A 16,237-nucleotide genomic window follows, 5' to 3' on the forward strand; every position below is an offset into this window, starting at 1 on the left:
TAAGTTCTCAGTACTTGTACAGGAAACTCCCTCCTAAACGACCAGAGGGCTGAAATGCATTCATTGTTGCTGCTGTACTATGCATTCAAATAAGCGTTTAGTGTGGATTTTCCCCTTTTTGACGCTACACCAGCGACCCCGCCTGGCTGTCAGCTGGCACCATGACTGGCACGGCGCCCATGCCTGTCAGGGTGGAGGAGCTGACGCCTGCAGGAGCAGCGAGCGGGTGTGGCACCTGGGGCTGGGCACCCTTAGTCCTGTTGGATGGAGTGACCCTGGGGCTGCGTGGGGCCTGGGGAGGGACCCCATTAGCACTGGGGGGCCAGGGGTGCTTGTTGGGAGGATTTCCATTTTAGCCCGGGAGGCCCTGCAGTGGGTTGGGCTCCCCGGGCCGAAGCTGATAAGCAGTGAATACTGAGCCTGTGTCAGAGGCAGGTGTGAGAGGGTAGGGGTAGTGAAAACTGGGCTGGTCTCGTGGTCGCGGACTCGTGGCAATGGAGGACAGTGTGCCATTCTTGGAGATGATGTCCGATCCCGTGCCGCTCTTTGCCAAGGACACACGCCTGGGTGCCTGGGCGTCCTCCCTGCATCAAACAGACGGAGAACCAATAAGTAAACAGACAATCTGGATTCAAATGGATTTTGTCCATATACAGTGGACTTGCTATGAATGAAAACAACAAAACTCACTTGATTTCATTGGCTATCTCCTCCTCTGTGTCCCTCCTCCTCCTCCTCAGTATGTAAACGAGGACGAGCAGGATGGCTACCAACCCCACTATCGACCCCAGGGTGGCCGCTGCAATCACTCCAGCATTGGAGGCTGTGGAAGAGGAGGCAGAAATACAGTTCAGTCAGGAGGGCCATGATATTGAGCAGTTTGATTATGTGTGCCGTTTACTGTGTTGTACGTACAGGTGAAGACCTCCAGGTTAATGGAGCAACTGTCTGAGCCGGCAGTGTTGCTGGCTCGGCAAACATACTTCCCTGACATGCCTTTAGTCAGGTTATTCAGCCTCAGAGTGCCTTGTCTCTCATCTGGAAACGAAGCACAGTGTTACACACTCTTTACGATGTAGGCCTACTGCACATACAGCAAGAGTGGTTAAGATTAGTGTGCGAGCTATGTGGGGGCTAGGGGGGGCTCAGCCCCAACAATGTATGAGCCCCCCTGAAAAAGCGATTTGAGAAACTTTTGTCTAAACTTCTCTAAATTAATTTTTACAATATGCAATTTTTGCCAATGCAATACATTTCTATTTTTCAGCATCTTCACCATCATGCATAAAATTAGCTAGCCTATAGGCCTAATGATAGTCATAGTTTTATTATCATTTAATTATTGTGAATGGAGTGACCCAGTTCTATTAATACATCCATGGCTGTCGTGCACCAACATTTTTTTCTAATGTCGCTGACTCAGTCACAAATTGTCGCTCAAGTGTGATTGGATAGCTAGATAGAAGGCTAGTGCGTTGCCATGGATATGCTTGTTCCACAGCCTTGTTTTAGTTTTGTCTGTCATTTGATGTTTGAAGGAGTAGAGGAACAGCTCTCCGAGCTTGTGAGGAGATATCCCCATCTATACAATAGATAATTATTGTGAAAAAATAAATAAATAATTAATTAAAATGAAAACGAAGCTTGGACCGTAGCTCCCGGATTCCTGAGTCGCCGCAAATGTAGGCTGTGTTTATCGACAAAATAAAGGGTGCGTTTTGCATGTGCACATGCACAATTTTTCGCGCACGCGCTTCACTTAAAGGAGTAGTAAAGGGAAAATGCATGTTTAGCCCTGTTTTAAGGTTACTTATGATCATATACAATGGTTCAGATCAAAACGTTGACAGAACTAGCACTTTTGAGAAAGTCTGATAATTGCTTTACCACTGTTTTGGTCAGTGAGTGTCTTTGCAGCTTTCATGGGGCATCCAGCATAACAAAAGACACAACATAAAAAAATATTCTGTCGGCAGAGAGAAAAATGAGTCTGCAATCTCACCACCAACAAACCACACATTTGTCTTTAACATCTACTTTGAGAGTAGCTCTGTCTGCAGAAATGGGGTATGTTTGCAGAGATAAGACCACCCATGGGGGACTATATCCATGCTAATCTGACCCATGCTGTGTGAATACTGATATGGCAAAATACAGTATAATTAAAGCAGCAATCAGTGATTTTATTTACCGCTTGATGGCAGGAAGAGACTTGTTTACTAACAAAAGGCTAAAACTTATATAATATATATGTTTAAAGTATGGGGCAGAGCAAAGGCACAGGCTGGCTATTGACAACAACACATGCATAAATGCTGGAATAACTGCAGACGTGGCGACCGGTAGGGATGAGTCATTGAAGAAGGACACTAATCGGACGCTATAGCTTAGTGAAACAATCTGATATCAGGTGGTTTTAATTAGTTTTGACAATGTGAATAAAGTCAATGATTGCAGATTTAAGTATAACAGATATACTACATTAATTTAATTAGGATTGTGGATTGTATTAAACTTGGTTTTTTTTTTTTACATATCTGCATCTGTCTATGATAGAATAGTTTTAGAAAATAGCATGAAAGATGATCTGTATATACACCACAGTCCAGTACATAAGATGCATTGCTAATGGGGCTACCAATACCAACAGATCAGTAACAGTTCACAAAGAGGTTTCAAGGGATTGTTCCCAATTATTGGTAAAGGGCCACAAACACTTACTCTGAGCAGGAGGGAAGAAGATTTCTGAAATGGGTGCCATCTTCTTCCACTTGTACTGAGGCACAGGTTTGCCAGAGCTGGACTTACAGCTTAGAGTAACGTTCCCATTCAGCACAGAGCTCCCCGTCATGGTGCACACTGGGGGCGATGGTGGGACTGAGATGGAGAGCGAGACAGAGAGAGTGAAAGAAACGTATCAACAGAAAACAAGTAATAATAATAGTACACTTTATTTGCATAAAATAAGATATACTTTAATAATCCCTGTGGGGGAAAATTGTTTTATTTATTTATTTATTTATTTATTTGCATAGCACCTTGAATACAAAAAGTGCTTTACAACAAAGAAATTAGTGATACTGTAGATAGAAGCACACAGCTTAGATAGCTTGTAGTAGGCTACAACCTTTAATTGACCTTCTAAATTTCTGATGAATCCATTTAAATATATAGGATAGGTTTCCCAGAATGGATGATCATATTGTTGGAGTTGAAGATTCTGGCCCCGTGTCCATCTGTTGTGGCTATAGGATATGTCGTAATAGCTACATTTACTATAGAACAAGTCAGTAATGCAGACAGCTTCATTTGGAAAGTGCTTGCCTACATATGTAAATATCATGATTACCAGAGCATGGATTGACTACTGTGCATGTTAACAACATAGCGCATAACATATGTGTATCAGTGCTCAGGAATGCATTTTATTGAAAACTGCATACCGTATGTTTTCTGAGCTGAAAATCAATGCAACAGCAACCTTCTCTCTACCCTGTATAGGGTAATAGGCTACTACCTCAATCAATGCAAGATTGCTGTTTTGAATAACAGTTTCAAAGAGTTACTTTTATAACTTTTATTTTCTGTTAAAATGTATGTTATAGTATCAATTAACCTGATTATGTATCTGCCCACAATAGTATTGCCTCATGTAGGCTATTTACTATATCACTACTGTACAGTATGTACACAGATGTGGCCTATACAACTGTGTACATTTGTGCAGCTGTGGAGAAAGGAACGTATACTGTATGTGTATACACCTTCATGTTGGGTATTAAAATCATTTAACACCGGGTTCATCCCACATAATTAAGATTTCCTGGAAAATATGACCAAATACTGCAAATATTAAAGGAACACCCCAACTTTGGGGAAATTAGCTAATTTGCCATCTTCCCCAGAGTCAGATAAGTAGATACATGCTCTTCTCTTCTCTGTGCATGCAGTAGTCAGCATTGAGACCCATTAGAGTCGTTAGCCTAGCTTAGCTGCAATCACTGGAAGTGGCTTGCCACCAGTTAGCCTAGGCTAATGACTCTACAGTAACTGGTCTCAAAGCTTCCTACTGCATTCACAGAGAAGAGAAGGGTATGTATCTACTTATCTGACTCTGGGGAAGATGGAAAATAAGCTAATTTCCCAAAGTTGGCATGTTCCTTTAAGTCAACCATTCTCTCATGCACTATAGATACTTGTTTTATTCAGAAGGAGAACTGTTTGGTAATGATGAAGGGAGGTAATAAAGGCCCTCTTATGTGCTATCGGTTTGATTGACAGTTTGGAGGTTGTCTCTGCTACCTTTGACATTAAGGCGCAGTTCCCCAATGAGACCTGGAGATGAAGGGATGATGACGCTGCAGACGTAGCGGCCTGAGTCCGACTCCTGGGTGTTGTTGATGAAGACTGAGAGGTTGGTCGAGGGCATGGACACACTGAAGCCTACGCGCTTCCGAAAATCAGAGCTACCATCATGGATAACATTTGGGGTGTAGGAGATGACCTGCACAAAGTAACAGGAGGAGAAACATCTTAGCACTTCTGCATTGTAACCATTTGGTATTTGTGCAAAAAACAACTGTCAACCATAATTTTGGTGTACAGTATTTCTGTCATACTGAGCGAGGTTATTAGACAATAGAACATAATTTTCTCCTAGAATATCTTATACTCATCTAGAAGAAATATATGTCTGGTACAGGAGAAACCAAAATCAAAAACTTTGCACAAACTGTAACCATATACCAGAAGTCCTTCATAAGGGGGCGGGACAGACAGTGTTAGCAATCTGTCCTTCTGTTTTAGACTTCTGCATGTTTTTTTGTACTGGGTTCTTTATGGGGGAAACCCTTGCAAACTCCGCACAGAATGGTCCAAAGACCTTCTTGAGGCAACACTACAAGGTACGTGTGACATTGTGCCGCACGTGAGCGATTTTGGGGTTCAGTGTCTTGCTCAAGGACACTTCCCACACTCCGGAAGCTGGGATCGAAACGGGGACCTTGCGATCCCCAGCCGGCCACTCTACCTCCTGAGCTACGTGCCAACCATTGTGCCAAAAATTTAACCATATAACAGAAGTCCTTCATAAAGATAATCCTGAGGTTTACATGCAGATGGTCGAGTTATAATTTTTTAGGCTGATTTTCTGGTTGAGATAAGCTCACAGGCAACCTACAGAGCATTCATGTAACACATTTGCTGGGTCACCATTATTAGTTTGCATGTCTGTCAATCCATATCTTCCTCTTGATTGTATGTATGGCTGATACTATAGGAACAGTGGTGTTCAGGATAATTTTAATCTAAACAGTTTACCAACACCGATTCAACTTCCCGTCAACTGCCTTTTAGGACATCTCAGCAGCACTATACAGTATATATATACATTTATATCCCATCTCACCTGAATTAATTTGAAGGCTCTTTAATTTTCTTGTAATATGCCAAATGGATGGATATTCGTATTAGGTTGCTCGACAAACTTGCTATTAATGAATAAGTCATGGAACCTTGATTCATAACTGAACATAGAATTGGGAATTGGGGATTCAGGAATTGGGGATGTGTGGTCATTAAGTAATGATCCCTGAATGTTGCAGATGACTTCAGGTTTTTCCAATACTTTCTCTATGTGCACTATTTGTCACACTGTCACAACTAAAGACATTGGATCCCAGGACTCCCTATAAGATATGGGCAATTGTTAAAATTCAATTCAATAAATCTTAATTGTCCCCGGAGGGCAATTCTGGTGCAGGTTAAAATCATGAAAACAATAAACACATTGAAACATGTAACACTAAAACACAAACAACAAGTAAAGCAATCAACATGTTAACAAAGACCATTTGAAAAAAAAGTAGTAGTAGTATTCCCAAGTCTAACAATAAAAGTCTAGATGGACTTTAATTCATGGTTAATAGCAGTAATTGCCTTAGGAATGTCTCTAGAGCTCCTGACATTCCTAGTGAATTGAATAAATAAGCATGAATGGATCAGACAAAACAGTAGAGCTGGGTATCTGAAACCACTAACACACTCACCTGCTTGGGCTCGTTGGCCATGAAGTTCCAAATGACGGTGTTCTTGCTGATGTCGGAGTTGTAGGCGCTGTACCAGGCCTGCAGCACCACCATCTGGCCCTTAACCACCTCCATCTCTCGTCTGGGGATCACCACCCCCTGGGCATCACCTGGCAAATCACCAAAACACCCACACTGTCAACTCTGTTCTGTTCTCCCAACCCACAGACCATGACTGGTGAAAGATATGTTTCACATATGACCAATGTCAAAGTCCAAGAAAGTAAGACTTAGGGTCAAGAGCAAAAAGCGAAATCTTGACATCTGCATCAGCCTCCCTTATCCCACTCCACTGGTATTCATTTAACATGCAAGTATCATAATCCAACACATGTGCAGTTGTTAATCCGACAAAGGCTAGTAGCCACGGAAAGAAAACATGCAATTGCCAGAAGACAAGCGCGAGGGAAGCCTGGATAGGGCATTATCAAAAAAGATATCATAAGCAGAATAAATGGCATGTGCCTTGATTAATGTTGGATAAACCTGCTACTCGCCGGCGCAGCTGTGAGACTTTATGTAATCTGGGCAACACTGAACCTTTCCCTCCTACACTCTTCCTCTCAGCCCAAACATAGACTCATCATCAGTCATATTTCTATCTGGAATCTGGTTCTAAACTATAAAGCTCCCATCCCTTATTCCCCTGCAAACACTTACAAGAATTATTAACTATTACCTATGGGACTGTAGATTGTAAATGCCATTGATGCTAGTCATTTCCTTACTGTACTTTAATCATTATTCTACTCTGTACCTCTCTGTACGTTGTCATTACTTTTGTATTTTTCACACTCTGCTACTGTATAAATTGAATATGTTGTCATTGTTGTCTGCAGTCACGGTTCTTGTATTTTTCTGTACTCTGCTACTGTATTAGTGTATATGTTGTAAGCACGGCACATCTGTAAAAGAGAGCTGGTCTCAGTATGTTCTTCCCTGTCTAAATTAAGGCTTCAATCTATCTATATGAAACTGCTTTATTTTTGTTCTTGTTTGATGACTTGGAATCTTCACAGTCAAAACGAGTAGTATAGCACAACCTACTGCACAGTCATTAACCACTCATAAAAATAAAAAAAATAAAAAAATCAAACATGCATGACTAATAAAGAGATAAGACAAGAGTATCCAGGGAAAATGCATACACTCATCTCAAGCAAATTAATTTGTTGGATTATCCCAGAAATACCTTAACTTATCTCAAGCATTTCAATTGATTAGACAAATCGAAAACTGAAGGGCTGACTCAATTGGATGCCATTTAATGATAGATCATTCACATCCCTACTTGGACTTTAACACAAAAAGGCATCTTTTTGCAAGAATCTGCCAATTACAGTAAGAACGAACAGAAAAATTTATGGCAAGAAACAAAGAACAGCATACTGTATATGAGACAAACATAACAGCCATAAATCCTTCAATGGCAGTTAGTGACAAAAACAAAGGTCAAGGGGTGGATGTACTCAGACAGGCGTGACAGAGAGAGAGAGAGAGAGAGAGACAGAGAGAGAGAGAGAGAGAGGCAGGGGAGGAGTGGAAGAAATGCAAATGTAAGAATAGAAAGGTCGGTGGTCAGCAAAGGCATTAGGTTCAGGTAAACTCACAGGGTGGCCAGTCACCTGAGCTGGTCAGCTGAAGGTGGATCAACTGATCCCAGCAGCTAGTGTTCTCTGGATCCGCCAGCTTGGAGCTTCACTCCACACAGATGTTCACTCAGAAAAGCCCCGGTCTGGGCAAATATACACTCAGCAAACAGGCTCTCAATCCCTGAATCTAACACTAAAACACTCTCGCTGTAGGGGGAGGGTCTTAACCCCCAGTCCACACACTCAAATACACACACAAACACACACTACCAGAGAGCCAGACTGTTCACTGGGACTGTTCCACAGCTGCAGTGCAGGCAGAGAGAGAGAGAAGGAGAACAGCTGGGAATCTGTTAGGTCCTTGCATCTTGTTTTGGGCTTAAATCTGCGGTGACTATCTGATTCTGATTGCTCAAGGCATTCATGTGACTGCTATGGTGCCTCGTTTAATTTTGTTTGTGAAAATTTGGTCAGTCCTACTGACTAATCCTTAAACTAGAAATGCTGTTTGGAGAGCACAGACCTCCGCCCCTCAATGCATTTAGCGGCTCTGTGCGTGCGAACAGGACTTGTTTGGTACTGCTACATTTGTTAGGTTGAGAGCTTTATGCCAGTCCAAACCCTGTGTCACTGTGACCATCCCATGTCGAGATATGGCCGTTTCAACCTCCCCCCCCACCACCCATTGACAATGAATGGGGGGAATTTTTTGAGTTTAAGTGTAAAAAATGAATGGGGCTGAATGGCCGGCCATGTTAGGGCGGCTCGTGGCCCTGCGATTCGGATCCACTCCAATATTTAATGGGCTGTAAGTTGGCCCATGCTACACCCCTCCACAGAGTTTCATTAAAACTGGTCTGGTAGTTTTGGAGTAATTGTGCTAATGGGTAGACGGACGGACAAACCAACACAGGCCATCGGAAACATTACCTCTCGCCCTGCACCCAACCTTTATGAAAAACCAAAACAGCCTTCAATCAGAGATGACCCATGTGTTATTACATCAAATACAGTAGAGCAGATAAAATAATAAAATCTGACATGGTTCCAGTGATTTGAGTTTGTCCCACAAATCCTGTTGTGAGTGCTTATCATGATGAAAACCTAGCTTTGATGCTGCTGCTGCAGAGGATGCACCAGGAAAGGGGAGGGGGGTTATATTCGTTGATTTACAGTGTTTAGTGAAACTTGGAGAATTCAAATTCTCTTCTATTTTTGTTCTCTTCTTTTTGTTTTCAAAAGAAAAAAACTCCAACATGAATGAAGCGCACCTACTGTAAAGTGCTGACTACAGGAATAATATCCCTTGTAACAATCGTTGTTTTGCGAAAGGTTATTATAAAAATAAAATAAAAAGACAGAAAAGATAATGGTTTTCCTAGGGGGGGGTGGAACTGACTACCCAGGGCCCCAGTAGGGAGAAGGCCCTTGAAAATCATGGTATTTGTTAGTATAGGATTGACAGGGCTGTGTAAAGGGCCCAGAATGTTGTGGAACGCCCCTGAGTATACTACAATATATTTTGCTAATATCATAGTGTACAGTATGTGCCTCTGGGGGACATGTGATATGGTAAATATTTTGATATGAATCATAATACAGTGATTGCTGTAGAATGGTGATGCATGGAGGCAAGTTATCTTGAATGATAGATTCCATGTTAATGCAGGATAGTACTGTGCAGTCTTGTAACTATTCCTGTGGTTACATTTTGCCAGGTTTATCCTCAGATCTGTGTCATTCAATTGTTTATCAAACGAAGGAAAATCTTCCCTAATCCCTGGCTGTCTCCATCTGGGGCCTGTTGGACTGCAGACAGAGACAGAGACACTGGAAGGTGTGGATGTGGGTCTAAATCCAAAGTCAGCTAAACCCATGAAAAAAAGGAAAAAAACAAAACACAATCTACTGTTGACTGTATTATTATTTCAAGAACTGTCATGCTCTAGACTGCAGTCAATATGGGCATTTTCTTTTATTGTAAATGATTCATTCAGACCTGAACTGTGCCTGGTGCTAGTGACTTTACTGTTGCAAAGTCCGTGGGACAGCCATTAGGGCGGTGGGATGCACGTTCTGAAAATGATCTCAGTCAAGCAAGCACTGCCATGCATGCTGAGCTCAATTAGGCATCAAAACATGTGATGTTGTTGTGTGGTTCAGCAAACAATAGGGGGCAGCAGATCTTTATCAGAAAATAACTGACCATCCCACAGCACAACACTGCCTTTCCAAAGAAATTGAACAATTAAGCAATATGGGAGGTGATATGTTGACTTAAGCAACCTGATATTTCAGATAAAAACTGTTTCATCACATTATGAATAAGATTAAACATTTCTTGCAAGACAAACTGATTCAGTTTCGTTCAGCTGAACCACACAGGATTACTCCTAGTCCATGGCCCTCTCTTTTCACTCTAGTCCTAATCATGAGGGTCCCGAGATATTGCTGAGGCTAAGGCACCACCCCTCTCTTTTGTACCTCTGTCCCAGTGACAGCTGGGCATGAGGTAATGTTTTCGGTGGTGTGTGTACGTCCGTTTCTTGATTTATTTGTTAGCAGCATTACACAAAAACTACCAGTGAAACTCGGTGTTGGGTCAACTTTGACTTTATATAACGAAGCAGCCATCTCGGAAGAAATACAGAGAAATCAACAGCGGCATATTTTGAAAAATGAAGCAGGCCAAGCAAAGCATTGTGTGGGACCACCACAAGAAAGGACAAGAAGCCACTTGCAAATATTGTGATGCCATGTACACGTACAACAGGACGACAACAGCAACGCTCTATCATTTGAAGAATGTTCACTCCGATAAGCTGGCTCTCCTCCTCGTCTCACCTGCAGCAAACCCACCATCGGCTCAGTGTTTGTGAGGAGCTGTGACGTGCAGAAGGCAGAAAAAATCTGTTCGTAATAAAGTGTCAATTAAGAAAAAGAAACACATTTGGTATTGTTTGGAAATGTGGGTATTTTAATTACAATTAATCGATTGATTGATCGTTAACATTACCAATGATCGATTCAGGAACGTGCCCTAGTGTAGGCCTATAAATACACTGAAGGATACAGAATCAAACATTGTGGTCTAGTAGACTATAGTTGGTTTAATATCCTACCTGTGGCAGCTCCTTGAATTCTGAAATCATGCCCTTATAACTCCAAATGATTCCAGCGCTTCTCACAGTTATCGGTGTACATTATTTATTTGCATGCATATTCCTATGCTTTTTGTTTGGTTATGGAAGTTATCCCAACTCTAAATGTCCCATCCTTTCACTCACAAATTGGGCAAACAGCTGTTCTTGCATCCAGTTTGGATTTATTTTCGCATATTTATAGGGAAATATCATCCAGGCTATTTTATGCTAATTCGAAGCCTTCGCTCGTCGTGAGCAAGGCAAGGCAAGGCAAGGCAAGTTTATTTATATAGCACATTTCAGCCACAGGGCAATTCAAGGTGCTTTACATGAGACATTAAAAGCATTAAAACAAAAAGCAAGACATTATAGACATTTAAAACAAAAGGCAGGACAAATTAAAAGCATTAAAACAGTTTCTACAATCAGGTACTTCAAAGAAGGGAAAGAATCCAAAAATATGCTCAGATCAGAAGAGTCAACATGAAGTAAAAATAGTCATTCTCAGGATAGAATAGAATAAGAGGACATTTGTTTAGAAAAGAAAGAAAAGCAAATCGTCCCTTTTTTAGTAACGGTAAGACATTAACAGCCCACTGCAAATACTGTGACTCCAGCTGTGACTGTTCACTAACGCACACATGTGACTGATCACTAACGCACACACGTGACGGACTCATTCATTGCTAGTTTCCCCGGTTGCCCTCTAGTCTCTCAACTTCAAGTAAACTGACTGACTGAGTGCACGTCTAACCAGGAAGTCTAACCAGGAAGTCTAACCAGGAAGTCTAACCAGGATGTCTAACCAGGAAGTCTAACCAGGAAGTCTAACCAGGATGTCTAACCAGGAAGTCTAACCAGGAAGTCTAACCAGGAAGTCTAACCAGGAAGCCTAACCAGGAAGTCTAACCAGGACGTCTAACCAGGACGTCTAACCAGGACGTCTAACCAGGGAGTCAAGTGAGCGAACCGGAACTTGCATTATCCACTTTACAGTTTCGCGCCCCCATTGGTTTTGAATGGGAGGATTATCGTGCATCGATTGTGCTAGTTGACAAGCACTGTAAAGCCTTCTATAAGAACAAGTGACACCAGTGCTAGAATATGGCATCAGATTTATGTCAAAGGTCTCGAGCGTGTAAAACATGCTCACAAACAAATTATTACATTCAAAGCGACCAATCATAAGATGGCCAGTGCCTCCCATGGGTTTCTTCCAAATTGTCAAAACTGACTCGAAAGAGCAGAAATCAACTGCGAGAGAGTCAAACTGATTCACGTGACCAGAGCCAACTTAACTACAAGCAGGGCTGAACTGTGAGCACGCAGAACTGAACTGCGAACGAGCAGAAGGTGCTTGCCAAGTAGTTTCGGGATCTCTACCTTCCGAACATTTTCCATGTTGAAATAGTCGCTAGAATGGCAGCGAGAATGGCCAGTAACAAGACTATGCCTACTGCTTTGGATTGGTTCAAACCTGAACAAAGCTACTCCCTAAAGACTTTGGATTTTTACTGTCCTGGATTGGGTCTGCAATGCTGTTTTTTTTACTCTCTTGTATTGGTTCTGCAATGCAGGTTTTTTAAAACTCAAATTGTTTCCAACCACTTTAAGCGACGAAATCTGAATGAAGGTCCTCAGTCTCTAGTTGAATGAAGCATTTAGAGACTGCCTCGTGAGTCTACTCACCAAGTCAAATCAAATCAAACTTTATTTGTATAGCGCATTTCATACACAGAGGCAACACAATGCGCTAAGCAGAAACTCTCTGTCGTGTGGTGGCTCCAAACACTCGCAGCTGCCTGACATTGGCCGGGTTTCCCGAACGCGTTAAGAACCACTTAACTCCAAAGTACTTCTTAGTATCCTCTTTGTTTTGGCATAGCAGACATGCAGGCAAACATTTCTAATACAAATTTTAAAAATGACATTTTTGACTTAATCTATTTTTGAGTAGAACTTGAATTCTACAGGCCTCTTAGTGTGCAGGATGCTAGGAATTAACTGTGCGTGTGATGGAAGAATTCACTGCACATGTGATTGAGGAATGCACAGAGTTGAAATTCAACTGAATTTGTATTAATTCAGGTTGTTTAAAGATCATGCTGCAAGATCTAGAATTGCATTTTATGTTTTTTTCTCAACTACAATTAAGTTCCCTGTTATGCACTGTGTTATGTGTTAAGTTTACATGACAAAGTCAATACAATTCGCGTGAACTGGGCGGTGGGCAGCACGGGCGGCGCAAATCGCCGAACTCGGCGGCGCAGCGGCCAGGATTCGCCGCACGGTGACATTCGTAAAAGTTCAATTTTTTTTTACTTTCTGTGGCGGATTCGCGCTGATCCCGCGGCGAGATTGGGCGAACTGGGCGGCTCGAATTTTCTCGCCTGGTGTGAACACAGCATTATAGGGGTCCGCGGTGGTGTAGCAGTCAAATGCATCATGTTCTGGTGCAGCTGTCCACCAGGGGCCGGGAGTCTTGCCAGATCCGAGTATGGCCGGATCCCAGAGGGAGTGTCCTATTGGGCTGCCACTCCCCGAGGGTGATTAATTTAATCTCATCTTGAGGGTTCGTCGCACCGCAACCCTTTCTGGTGTCGGAATTATGGTTGCGAGCGGAGATACTGTAGTCAAGTAGTTGTCTCTCCCCTTCGTTTGATGACCTGACGAACTGTGTGACGAATCCTAAACAGTTAGTAGGGGGTAATTGTGCTGTGTTCCATTGCACGTTGGAGGTCAGTAGTTCCGCGTCACTGCCGCAGTAGTTCCGGCCTCCAATCTAAATCCGTTCTATTGCATCTGCTCGGGAAAACATGGACACCCACAGCAAACTCATGTTTGCGTTTTAAGTATTTGAACAGCTAAAACATCACCAACAATCTTATTTGAGTAATCACACTGCCGTGAACAGCGGTTGTTACAAAAGCTACAAAGTCGTTCGAAAACACAAAGCATGGCAAGATAAAGTAAAAATTGATGAAAATAAAAAATTCATTGTGCTACTGACGTCAGGTGTGTTTATCGGACCTGGTGGATGTCACCCGAGTTCCCGACTTGGAAATCCGACTTAAGTGACCGTTCTATTGCACTTTTCCTGTCGGAGGTCGGATCTTTCCGAGTCCCGAGTAGGCCTACAATAGAACGCAGCATTGGACAGTAGATCAGGGTCAATTGGCTACCAAATTGGGTGAACAATCTTTTAATAAAGGGTTGTTGAAAAAAATGTGTTATAAGCTACAAAAAAGGTAAACATTTCCAAAATTCCCAAGCATAACTTCCCACGGAAACGTTCACCCCTTTGCAACCCTACTCTCCATAGATCAGCTCCATAAGGATCCGCATGGGCCCTAACAGTTTGGCTAATCAGTGTTCTATAGGAGGAGGAACAACTGGCAGCTTAGGTGTGACGGCAGCGTGTGATGGATGGTGATAGACGTTCTATTAATACATCCATGTGATAGACAGATAGTTCATCCAGTCACCTGCCTGTATTTTTTAAGTGCCTACCGTTTTTCAAACAGTTTCCTACGGAGCTTTTCCAGAAGGTTAACTTGTGTGAAACGAACCACCTGGCGCGTCAGTTACCTATTGCATTCCATTTTTGTAACAATTAGGCTACGATAGCAATACATCGTCCTGCCATCCCGTCGCAGTGTTTCTTGGTTTTCCCGTAGGCCTACAGCCCAGAAGTGTTGTCCGTCTGCAGTCTACCGTCTCGTGTATTTGCAACGGTCTGTTGCCAATCGTCCCCAGTCTCCCCCTAGTCCTTCAAGTCAGGCATATCAAATACTGTACATGCAATTGTAAGCTACATTATGCACAATACAATACCCCTTCAGACAATGTATTAGCCTACTGCAGCCTAGTTAATATTCCAGAATAAATAATTCTACACTGTTTTCTAGATAGGCTACGTAAAACTTGGACTAGGCTACATGTGCCAAACAATTGACCAACCAAAAGCCTCTGAAGACGTTATTTGAACCGAGAGAGAAAAGGCGAGTAGCAGTGCGTGAAATGCTTAGTTTACCTTGAATAATCCACACCAATGTCAGCCAGGCGCGAACTCTCCCTGATGCCTCCATCTCCCAACATCAACCTCCAGTTCCTGGTCCAAGCCACACAAGTGCCTTCACATTCAAAACTTCTCCGCAAGGTGCACTGAAACGTTTTCCTTTGAGAGTTGGTGCAAGCTTCTTCTTCGACTATAAAACACAGAAAGCTGCAAAACTTAGTGAGTGCAAAAAAGGGAAAGGTTATGAATAATTTCCCTCTTCACGTCTGGCGCGCAAACAATAGATGACATTGCAGAGCACGGGCGCGGGTGCTTTTCCACGAAACACGGTCGAAGACAAGACCATTACGAAAGGTTAAGGCAGTATTTCCCTCGAATTCAGTGTGCCGCCATGCCCTGCAGCTTTGTCCCAGTGGGCTCGCTCTCTTTCTCCTGCATGGTCAAAATGTGGTCAGAACCGTTAAACCTTCTATCTGCCACCTGCGCACGCTGGGTACGCCCCCTCAGCCTTCTCCGCACAGGTGCTTGCCTATACCCTACGCCCGGCTCACACGCTTGCGTTTGATGCGTCAACATTGACGGATGGCGGAAGGCGTTTCTGCCGCACGCAACAACAACCAATCACATTGTCCAAAACTGCGCTCGAAACAACAGCCAGTAGATTCTCCGAACCTGCTAGCGCGCGCTATTTTGAAAACCCACCCGGCTTTTCGTTTAGTGCTGTCATGGATGCTAATCTGGTCGAACGTGTGGCGATCGTCTATGCATTGTGGTTGAGGCGACGTGAACGTGGTGTCCGCAGGTATTGGGTACATCCTATCCTCCAAACCCGCCGGCAACGGGGAGAGTTCCATGGACTTGTCCAGGAACTCCGTTTGGATGGTGACCGGTTTGAGAAGTACTTCAGGATGAAGCGGACCATGAGCGGGACACCTTTGGCGAGTTGCTCGGTAAAGTCGGTCCCCTCATCACAAAGGCAGACACGGGGATGAGGTTGTCCATCGGACCTGCCGAGCGACTCGCTATCTGCCTACGGTAAGATTTGATTTTGTTTACTGTGATTAGCCTAGAGGTGTGTGTGTGTGTGTAGGCCTAATAAAATACCAGTCTCATCTAATGTTGCAAATGGATAATTTATCTACAGCTTGTATGTTTGCTTAAGAGTTTCAGTAAAATGCAGTAACCTAATCTTATGATAGGCCACTGCCACTACAAATAGTACAGGTTATACAGTTAATCACTTTGCACTTTTTTTAACTGTATATTTGTATATTTTCTTTAGGTATCTGGCCACCGGTGACTCCTTCAAGACCATTGCCTTCAGCTACCGGCTTGGTCATTCCACTGTGTGTGGCATCGTCAGGGAGGTTGCGAGTGCCATCTGGACTGCCCTGGTGG

General features: G+C 43.0%; 2 protein-coding genes across 2 annotated transcripts in view; both read right to left on the bottom strand.

The window, feature by feature from the left end:
* LOC311328820 (mitochondrial adenyl nucleotide antiporter SLC25A24-like) overlaps window positions 1–16,237 on the bottom strand; it is a gene marked incomplete at both ends in the record, with an annotated part of 358,532 nt that overhangs the window by 209,958 nt on the left and 132,337 nt on the right. The gene's annotated exons all lie outside the window — the stretch shown is intronic.
* LOC311328805 (endothelial cell-selective adhesion molecule-like) lies at window positions 125–10,830 on the bottom strand (the record flags this gene model as incomplete). The annotated part of the gene is given in 8 exon segments (XM_084462716.1): window positions 125–352; window positions 356–584; window positions 691–823; window positions 916–1,038; window positions 2,722–2,877; window positions 4,303–4,504; window positions 6,048–6,221; window positions 10,801–10,830. Coding segments are annotated over 8 exon segments (1,275 nt in total).

Source organism: Borostomias antarcticus (genome assembly GCF_949987555.1).
Source record: "Borostomias antarcticus genome assembly, contig: scaffold_62, whole genome shotgun sequence".
In the NCBI taxonomy this organism is placed as follows: domain Eukaryota; kingdom Metazoa; phylum Chordata; class Actinopteri; order Stomiiformes; family Stomiidae; genus Borostomias; species Borostomias antarcticus.